The sequence below is a fragment of the Strigops habroptila genome, chromosome 6 (assembly GCF_004027225.2).
Source record: "Strigops habroptila isolate Jane chromosome 6, bStrHab1.2.pri, whole genome shotgun sequence".
Lineage (NCBI taxonomy): Eukaryota > Metazoa > Chordata > Aves > Psittaciformes > Psittacidae > Strigops > Strigops habroptila.
The window spans coordinates 12,126,506-12,137,227 of record NC_044282.2 but is presented as its reverse complement, the minus strand read 5'-3'; the positions used below and the strand labels follow the sequence as shown (position 1 = coordinate 12,137,227).

Genomic DNA, 10,722 nt, shown 5'->3' with positions numbered 1-10,722 from the left:
AGGGAAAAACAGTGCATAGAAAATGAAGGTGAACGGAGACAGAATGTTAAGAAGACTCCAAGTGTAGTAAGATAGAAAACAGAGAAAAACAATAAATAAGGAAAGGAGTTTTGAATAGTGAGAGATGTGTATGAAAGAAGAAAAAGGTGTGCTTCTTTCCAAAAGTAGAGGAGGGGAAAAGGAAATTAAAAATTAGAAGCAAGGCACTGAGATGAATAGATTTGAAGTACAAAGAGAAGAAAAGAAAATGAAAAAGATGTAATAAAAGCCACCCAGTCTTTAAAGTAATGAATCTTTTCATTTATTTATACCCTTTTTCGGTATGAGAGGAAAATGGTAGCACACTTATACTAAGCTCACACTATGTTAGCACAGTACAGCTCTTACTTCCTGGATTATGTTGTTAAATAATTAACTTGTGCATCATAAGTAAATAATTAAAACTTGGTTCTCTAAGCCTAACAACTAAGAATATAAAACTGTCACAGTGATACCAGATTTTAGCAGAACCAATATTGTAGTAAATTAGACAAACTGCAAAAGTATTCTAAAATCTGTAGCTGTAAAGACTGCTAGCAGAACTTGGGCTCCATTTCCATGGAACAAAATAAAATGGATCATCTATTATTTAAATCTCCTATATTAAAGTTTCATCTGGATAAGATGGAAGCATGGATCGCTAGTTCCTCTGCAAAATACCTAGATTTGCCCTGGGTCTTGTCCTATTGGAAAGGGTCTGTGATTTTGGCAGCAAGATAGGAAAGGGTGTCACTATAAAAGGTTGAGGCAGTCTTGAGTTTACATTAAAATATCCTTTCCTCCAATATCTCTAAAATGAAGAACTACAAAACAAATCCTTACACCTCAATGGACAGTAACTCATCAGTTCCGTGGCACTATTTAATAACATTAAGAACAGTTTTAAAAATCTAATAATAATTATATTTACTCTTGTAAAAGAGAAACAGTAAACAAATTAAAAAGAATCATTCTTTGCATCCACAGCACAAAATAATTCCTTTTCTCCCATGAACATTTGTTTTATTTTCCCATATAGCAAAGCACAGGTACAGTCTAAGCAGGGTGATTAATCTGGATTCTGCCATCATCACCATCATAGTATTATTTTTATATTCTTTTACAATGAGAGGACTCTGGAAGCACAGATCCTGCTGTGCAGAGTCATCACATTCCTTCATGAGAACAACATGGTAGGAGCAAAAAATCTAAAGAACAGCAAACAATCATTCCAACAGAGAAATGACAAAACGCTACAGTGGTTATTGAGCAACACCCATTTCATTTGTTCATTCTTGCAATTTGGTGTTTAAAAAATAAATAGAAGACATTTTATTTTTTAGAAGCCCCCACCCCTCCAGCTCCCTGATGCTTAGTCTCGCAAAACACTTGCCAGCAGCAAAAATTTGAAGTGTCTTTGAGTACCATCACAGGGATGACAACGTACCAGAATTCCTCAGCACCCCCTAAGAACCTCCACGTCTGGGCTCAGGCTGATTCCACAGACGTGTTGGTAGTGTCTGTCCCTCCATCCCCACCCTTTGGTTCAGTTCACCAGGCCTGGGCATGGGCATAGGAGGAGTCTGCATCAAAATAGCACTCGAGCTGCCCACAAAGGGCCTCGAAGGTGGGCCGCCCGCCTGCCTCTGCACTCCAGCACTGCAGCATCAGCTCGTAGAGTGGCGCCGGGCAGGTCTTTGGCTGAGGAAGTCGGTACCCCTTGTCCAGCATCTGGACCACCTGGTGTCCTGGCATGCCTGCAAGCAGAAAGGAGTTCATCAGACTGCTGGGGGTCTAGTGAAGCCACATGTCCCTATCTGCTACTGAGACGAGGCAATGGCATGCCTCACTGCGAAGCACACGTGCATGCTGTGGGCAGAGCTGGCCTCAGCAGGCACCTTCAATGGCAACAAGCCACAGTGGTCACTGGAGGATCCCAAACGAGCAGCTAAAAATCACCTCCAGCATCTCCCAGCCCCCTCACCCCAACTAAGCCACCTAAGATGCGTAGCGAATGGGTTGCTCTGGGTGTGAGGCTTTTCCTCCATCACATGGGTTTGCCAAAATTTTTCTGAGATCTATTTCTCCTAATTTATTCCTAAATACTCTAGTCTCAGTGACTCCAAAATATCCCAAGAAAATCTGTCCTGATGCTGAATTTTTCTCACATTTAGAAAGTTTTCCGTAATGTGAACCCTAAACATCACTGCAGCTATGTGATGGCATCCTGCCTGCTCTGTCACCAAAAGTCATGGAGAAGAAACTACTCCCCTGCCTTTGCTATATGTTTCTATATGAAGACTATTGTCCTCCCCTTCCAATTTTGTCCTCTTTTAATCAAATCTTGAACTGTGTAACCTTTCCTTCTTTTCCCTAGTTCTCTAAATGGTGTTTCCTCTGTACATTACCCACTGACACTATGGACCAACATACCTCTTCTCCTAATTGATTGCTGAGGCCAAGCTCCTGAAAGTAACACCGAGTAAGCAAATAGCCATAGCAAAAAGACATTTTCCACTGTGAAGTCACAGGTAAACTATGCCTTTGCAAATAGGATAATGCTGAAAATATTTCAGACAATACCGGGAGTCATGGTCTTTCTTACATATCATTTATACTTGAATAGTTTATTTATGTGTGTGTGTGCACGTGCCCACACCTATAGATTATATAAGAAAGAGTTGAGGAGTTTTGGCTTTGGTTTCCTTTTATTTTTTTTCTTTTTTCAGAACAGTTTCACAGGCGGTGAGGGTAGGAAGCAAAAAGCAAAATCAATTTTTCCTTTTACAGGAAATACCAGTTTGGGACCCTGTGAAATGTAGTTTATGATGAACGCAACACCCCTCAGGCCTGTACAGATGCAGCATAACTTTTTTTTTTGCTTTAGTCCTTCCCTTGTGTTCTCCTCACTAGCACAAAATGAGTCACAGTCAATCATCTCACTGATATCTTGTGTTATTGGAGGCACAGTTCCTTGAGCATTTCTCACAGTGCTAGGAATAATAGCAGCTCACATACTATTAAATCTACTTTTGAGGTTGGTGACATTTTGTTCCTAATTCTTGCAATCCTTCTCTTTTTGAAGGCTTTCCACTGCAATAGTCAGGTATGAGGAAAGGGAGTAAAACCACCTGATTTATTTTTCAGACACCTTCTTCCTGGAGTGCCTGTGCAGAACTAGTTCATGCATAATAATCTTACTTCCATGAGATCTCCTCAAAAAAAAAAAAAATTAAAAAAAAAAAACCAAAAAAAACCCCACAAACCAAAACAAAAATAAAAACCCACAACCAAAAAACACCACTGAGGGCAGGGTGAGGAACAGAAAAACCTTCCCTTTTTCCACATTGCAAGAATTGGCATCTTTGATCTGACGCTGGAGGGAAATAGCCAGCTGGCGTAGGTGCCTGCACTGTGCAGGTTGACTCCAGCCAAAGAGAGCTTGAATAGCTGCTCATCACAACCTTTGGAAAGCTTCCGGGGACGTGGGGGCAGCCAGAAGGTCTGACTCACTAAATGGACATCATCTGAACAGGCAGTTTTCTGTATTTACAGTTTTAACCCTTTAACATGCCCATAGTACAAGCACTCAACTCTTCTGCGTGTGTCATTCTTAAAGCAAGAAAACATTAGGAATCATTCTTTAGGTAAAAGCACTTACCAGCATAAGGCATCTTCCCATAGGTGATTATTTCAAACAGAAGTATTCCAAATGACCAGACATCTGACTTAACGCTGAATTTGTTGTACCGGATTGCCTCTGGGGCTGTCCATTTCACTGGAAGTTTTGTTTCAGGCCTAGCTTCATATACATTTTCATTTTCTACCTGCCATGGGTAAAATGAGGCAAAGCACTTAAGCACCTGACTAAGCTAAGCATGTAATTAATCTTATCATCTTTTAGCCAAGCACTTGCCTTTCATGGTGTTAAAGCACACACTTTCTGAAGTCTATTGTTAAACTGGGCTTCACAGTTGTGCAATGGTACTGTTCATCAGAGGCTTTTCTAAAACATTCATGATTTCAAGTGAGCGCACAGCGTTGGAGTGGCTCATCATTAATTATGACCTGCTACTGTGAATTCTGGACCTGACATGCAAGATTTCAAAAGTCTGTCAGCAGTGGCAGTGTAAGCATCCTGCTGACACTAGAGACCAAATGGCTCTACGTCTGGTTCTTACTAAACAGAGAAGGCAAGAGGAAGAGCTAATGAATTTCAGAATGTTTCTTCTGTGATTTATTGCAGTGTTGAAGGGCCATTGACTTTGATAACAATCACTTAAGCAGGTTTTGGGGACCAAAGAACAATCTCTAAGTGATTCAAAACAAAATATTAGCTTACAGTGGGTCCAATTAATTCATGTAAAGTGAAGATGAAAGACACATAAAAAAAGACAAATCATTTACTTGCAAATTTGTAGAATCATGTCCTTAAAGTTTTACAGCACAGACATCTAAACTTTATTCTGCCTTTAATTCCTACATGTAACTTAGCATATATTGGTCGCATCCAAACCTTAGTCAGATTTTTCACATGCAAATCCAGGCAAATGTGTACAAGATTTTGTTTAATTTTTTTTAATACAGAATGTACGTTTCCCAGCTGTAATGCCCTATGCTTCTGAAAAGACTGGTTGTTACTGTTTTGTATCTATATCTACTGATCTACTGATACAGCTAGCATCTTGACCATACTATTCATCTCTAGAAACAAGAAATTATTTCATTATGCTAATTACATACAGAAATACAGATTTAATTTCTCACACCTACTCTGGGATCTTTGCATGTGACCATGTTAGTGCTTTGGCTTAGGAGACAGAATGCTCCTGAGAAAGTCTGCCAAGATGACTCTATGACAGAGTATCTCAGTAAAGCTCAGTTTTAATAGGAAATGTCAGCATCTGTAAATTATTACTTTTTTTAGTGAGGACAGAGGAGAACTATCCGTTGTAAGCATTGTTCATTTAAAAATATATATTTTTCATGTTAAAAAATGTGCAATCTGAACTTATGCATAACTAGAAGAATCAAAATTATGCAAAAAGCACTTTCCAAGTCCCTTGATGCCATTGTCTAGCCATTATTCTATACTTCAGTATGTAATAAATCCAATTCTGTTACGAACTTCAATTTCTGCTGCTTGAATGGAAAAAAACAAACTAGAAGCAGAGGGCTTTTTTCTCCGTTTTTCCTTCTCAGTGCAAGAACATAAATCAATAAAAACAATAATAACACCTCAGAAATTATGGATTACATATTGAAATCCATAAAATATGACAAATCAAATCTTTCCAACTGTGATAAAATCATTTCTAGTGTTAGGAAATCTCATTTCTAAACCACAGCTCTTTCCCAGGGTGATCTGGGTCAGCATTACTTGGCATTCCACATCCTCAAGGGCTAGAGAAAAAAAGAAACAGTGCAATGGCAAAGAACTTGAAATTGCATCAGATTTGAAGTTCTGAGAGCTCACTTTATGAACTCCACTGTTAGTCATGGAGAGGAATAAAGTCCCTTTATGATTACTACTTGCACTCGCAAGCATCATGGAGGCAGTGGGGAAATGAATGAGAGAATAGCTGTCAGTACACTTTTTTGTGCCTTCCCTCACAGGCTCAGGAATACAATCTTGCTGTCATTCCTGTGATCTCTCTCCATGTGGCAGACACTAGTGTTGAGGACAAAGGTTGTACAGCAAAGGGTGTTGCTTGCCAGGCTCCTTCCTTGGTGGGTGAGTGGGAAGCAGACACTGGGATGCTGTCTTCAGACTGACATAAAGGCATAGGCCAGCTTCTAACCTTGTATGGGATAACACAGGTAGAGGATACAAGTGAGCACAGTAGGGCTCCTTGTCTCCCTGGGCATGCTTTTTGCCTGAACCCAGCAATGTAGAGGCTACAGTTCATCTTTCAGTTGACCTCATCCACCTTGTTACCCAGAGTTAAAGTAGAGCCAGTTCACCCTCTCACAACCCACCTTGAAAACTCTCGCAAGTCCAAAGTCTGCCACTTTGTAAACACTGTGTTCACCAACAAGAACATTCCTGGCTGCCAGATCCCGATGGATATAGTTCTGAGATTCAAGGTAAGCCATCCCCGAAGCCACCTGAGCAGCCATGTCTATTTGATGTGGCAGAAAGATTTGGGAGCCTGCATCTTCTGTTTAAAAGAAGATGGAAAAAAAGACACCATAATATTTATGTGATTAACATATAAATAATATCCTATCTGGTTCAAACAGCCATGCAATACAATAAAGTAACAGCCCAACCAAATGACAGAGGTTAGTTAATGACACTACTGAAAGTCATGCAGCTAATTTCACAATAACTGAGTAGCAGTGACTGTCCCCTCTTCTTTAAAAGAGTAAATACTAAATGCAGCAATTGATCTAGGCCTGGAAGGAGCTGATGACACAGTCCAAAGGAAAGGCATTCATCTGCTGATAGCAATGCAGATGTTTGCCTTTCTGACAAGTGCATAATCAGTTTCAAACTGTAAGAATTAATGTCAGTACTCACTGAGAGTAGCCAAAGCTGACTAAAAATGGAAAAGCACAAGATTATCCTTGTTCCCTGTTCTCCAGTGATTCTTACTAGGAAATATACCACCTGCTGTCAACTGCAACTCTCATTTTCACTTTCCAGTCAACTTGGCTGCTTCACACTGTTCTCTCTGTTGCTGCTACTCAACAATAGGACTCCTTGAGCTGCTTTAAAGCTGCCTGCCTCTCTAGTAGGACTTTCTGAAGCAATATGCATGCCATTCCCACCACTTGCTGTAAGATCATCAAGTCTCAGAAATAGAGATTTGGCAATCAAAGATCACCTGTTCAAACAAAGTAGTAGAAGAGATTTGAGCAGAGCAACTTGCCTCCACAAATGAAGGAAAGAACCTTAGGCCATGAAAAAATCCAGCCAAAAATTGTAAGACAGGTACCCTCAAAAAAGTCATTGGAGTATAAGACATTAGAATACAAATTCAGGGCCTTCTTGTCATTTTGGGGGACAGCTGACCTCATAGCAAAGAATTTTTACCCTGAGGTAATCTATGTAAGCCAAATCAGTGTTATATTCAACCATCACTGTCACCCAGACCCAAATGCTGCAGCACAGAAGCATGAGTGCCTATTTCTGTAGTCTCTAATAAAAGTTTTAACTTTCTGTTTCAGAATCTTAACAATACAGAAAAGTTGAGTGTTTGCTGCAAGGTTTATTAGCAGTTCTCCTTTCTCATTAGGATGGTGACTTTTCCTTATAGCCTTTGTGTTAAATAAAACATTTGTAGCTGGCAGTTTTCTATTGCTTACTTTGAACTGATTCTTGGTGAAAGCGTGTATTAGCATTGGTTTGCATAGCCTCCTCCAGTTCTGGCATTTTATCTGACCTAACCTTGCAATCACCCCTTATGAAGAGTGTGAAATTCCATTGTTTATTAATCTATTCTGCAATCTCCAGGCCTTGAATTTCCTGCTCATCTGGATGTTCTGAGATGAATAGGTAAAAGAAATGAATTTTAAATTATTAAATTTGCCCTGTATGTGCATTGTCCTACTTCCTTTTTGAGGCTAAAGTCATTGTCATGATAATCGAGCACTAAGATTATTTATTTCTATTGTTGACTCAGAAAGTCTTTTCCTTTCCCACACATATGTTTGATAGTTTCCTTGACCTTTGAAAGAGAAAGGAGGAAAAATCAGGCTGTGTGGTAATCTATGGCTTAACCGTCAAGAAAATCCATCATCAGGCCACAGCATAATATAGCACTCTAAATTTTTGCAGTTCTGATAAATGGCAGACATCAGCATTTATTATTCAGCTTGCTGGACAAAGATATACATCCGTAAATTATGTCTATGATGTTGTATTTAAGCAGAAAATAACTAAATATATACAAGTACCTTGCATGAGTACCTGGGGTTTGGAAACTAGCTTATGTGGCTCACTTCAAAATCCCTCTCCCCATGTTCCCTTTCACACTGCTCCTTCATCTGCACAGGCTGTGAACTACCTCCTGGTGAAACCAGACAAGGATGAAGGCAAACCTGAGCACAGGTTTGTCATTGCTCTGGGGATGCTCCAGATGAGCCTGATACATGCTGGCTCCAAGAGTCAACACACAGCAATGTCACAGGGAAAAAAAGGTGACTCATAAGCCTCATGTTTATAATGAGCTGCTTCAGTGCAGGACAGGAGCTGGAGCTGCTAACCCCTCCCTGTCTTATGCCCTGCAGGACACACAGGTGCGCCGTGCTAAAGGGCAAGGATGAGATCCACCTCTAATGGTAAAGTTGCAGCTGAAAGATTATTTCTTCCACTGGGGCTCGTTTGGGATCCCAGACCAGACTGGCCTACTGTCTTTAGCATATGGGCTGAGGAGGGGAGTGGGCCACAATTGCTCTGGACATTGCAATTGTCTGGGAAGCTAGGGACCAGGTTAGGAAAGCTAAGGCCCAGCTAGAATTAAATCTGGCAAGGGATGTGAAAGATAACAGGAAAGGATTCTATAGGTACGTAGCAAATAAAAGACAGACTACGGACAACATGGGCCCTCTCTGGAAGCTACTGGGAGAACTGGCTACCACGGATTTGGAGAAGGCTGAGGTTCTTAATGACTCCTTTGCCTCAGTCTTCACTAGCAAATGCTCTGACCACACCACCCAAGTCTTGGAAAGCAGATGCAGGGACTGTGAGAATGAAGACCTTAGGCCCACTGTAGGAGAGGATCAGGTTCAAGACCATCTTAAGAACCTGAACGTGCATAAGTCTGTGGGACCTGATGAAATCCATCTGCGGGTCCTAAAGGAGCTGGCGAATGAAGTTGCTAAGCCACTGTCCATCATATTTAAAAAATCATGGCAGTCAGGTAAAGTTCCCGATGACTGGAAGAAGGGTAATATAACCCCCATTTTCAAGAAGGGGAAGGTGGAAGACCCAGGAAACTACAGACCAGTCAGCCTCACCTCTGTGCCTGGCAAAATCTTGGAGCAGTTTCTCCTGGAAAACATGCTAAGGCACATGAAAAACAATGAGGTGGTTGGTGACAGCGAACATGGCTTCACTAAGGGGAAATCCTGCCTGACCAATTTGGTGGCCTTCTATGATGGAGCCACAGAACTGATGGACAGGGGCAGAGAAGTTGACGTCATCTACCTGGACCTGTGCAAAGCGTTTGACACTGTCCTGCACGACATCCTTGTCTCTAAATTGGAGAGACATCGGTTTGACAGATGGACCACTCAGTGGATAAAGAACTGGCTCGATGGCCGCACGCAAAGAGTTGTGGTAAATGGCTCAATGTCCATTTGGAAAACAGTGACGGGTGGTGTCCCTCAGGGATTGGTGTTGGGACCGGTCCTGTTCAACATCTTTGTCGGCGACATGGACAGTGGGATGGAGTGTGCCCTCAGCAAGTTTGCCGACAACACCAAGCTGTGTGGTTCAGTTGATACGCTGGAGGGAAGGGATGCCATCCAGACGGACCTTGACACGCTTGTGAGGTGGGCCGATGCCAACCTTATGAAGTTTAACCAAGCCAAGTGCAAGGTCCTACACCTGGGTCGGGGCAATCCCAGGCATTGCTGCAGGTTGGGCAGAGAAGAGATTCAGAGCAGCCCTGCGGAGAAGGACTTGGGGGTGTTGGTTGACGAGAGGCTTAACATGAGCCAGCAGTGTGTGCTTGCAGCCCAGAAAGCCAACCGTATCCTGGGCTGCATCAAAAGAAGTGTGACCAGCAGGTCGAAGGAGGTGATCCTGCCCCTCTACTCTGTTCTCGTGAGACCTCACTTGAAGTACTGTGTACAGTTCTGGTGCCCTCAACATAAAAAGGACATGGAGCTGTTGGAGCAAGTCCAGAGGAGGGCCACAAGGATGATAAGAGGGCTGGAGCACCTCCCATATGAAGACAGGCTGAGAAAGTTGGGGCTGTTCAGCCTGGAGAACAGTAGGCTGCGTTGAGACCTCATAGCAGGCTTCCAGTATCTGAAAGGGACCTATAAGGATGCTGGGGAGGGACTCTTCCTTAGGGACTGTAGTGGTAGGACAAGGGGTAATGGGTTCAAACTTAAACAGGGGAAGTTTAGATTAGATATAAGGAAGAAGTTCTTTACAGTGAGGGTGGTGAAGCACTGGAATGGGTTGCCCAGGGAGGTTGTGGATGCTCCATCCGTGGCAGTGTTCAAGGCCAGGTTGTACAGAGCCTTGGGCAACGTGGCTTAGTGCAAGATGTCCCTGCCCATTGCGGGGGGTTTGGAACTAGATGATCTTAAGTTCCTTTCCAACCCTAACTATTCTATGATTCTATGATTCTCTGATATTCCTCGGAGGGTTTCTCTGTGTGAAGCTGGTTCTGTGCTGCTGCTGGTCTTCTGGAGCTAAAGAACAAAAAGCTGTAAGGAGGAGCCTCAGCTGACTGGGAGCTGCAAACTGCACAAAGATAGAGGATAAAAGCACAGGTCTGTTTGAGATCTGAAGTGAAAATCATATACAGTTGTCTCATAAAGTTTCCTGACTATATCTCCAGAACTCCAGGTTGGGCCAGCCAAGCACACTAGTTCAAGCACAGCACTACATTAGTACAATTACAGAGGTTTCCAGACGAGAGCCAGCTCCCATCTGGCTGGTTCAAAGCAGGTCAGAAGAGTTAAAAGCTGTATTCATATAGGTATACATGTACTTTAGCTTGTTTTAAAGTGTTTTAAAGG

General features: G+C 42.1%; 1 protein-coding gene across 1 annotated transcript in view; it reads right to left on the bottom strand.

Moving 5' to 3' along the window:
- Positions 1–278: 278 nt before the first annotated feature.
- FRK (fyn related Src family tyrosine kinase) overlaps positions 279–10,722 on the bottom strand; it is a 55,399-nt gene continuing 44,955 nt past the window's right edge. Inside the window, exons 6-8 of the mRNA XM_030490638.1 lie at positions 5,998–6,179; positions 3,680–3,845; positions 279–1,775 (exon numbers count right to left, since the gene is read on the bottom strand). Coding sequence (XP_030346498.1) covers positions 1,570–1,775; positions 3,680–3,845; positions 5,998–6,179 — 554 coding nt within the window. The 3' untranslated portion in view covers positions 279–1,569. The remainder of the gene's footprint in view (positions 1,776–3,679; positions 3,846–5,997; positions 6,180–10,722) is intronic.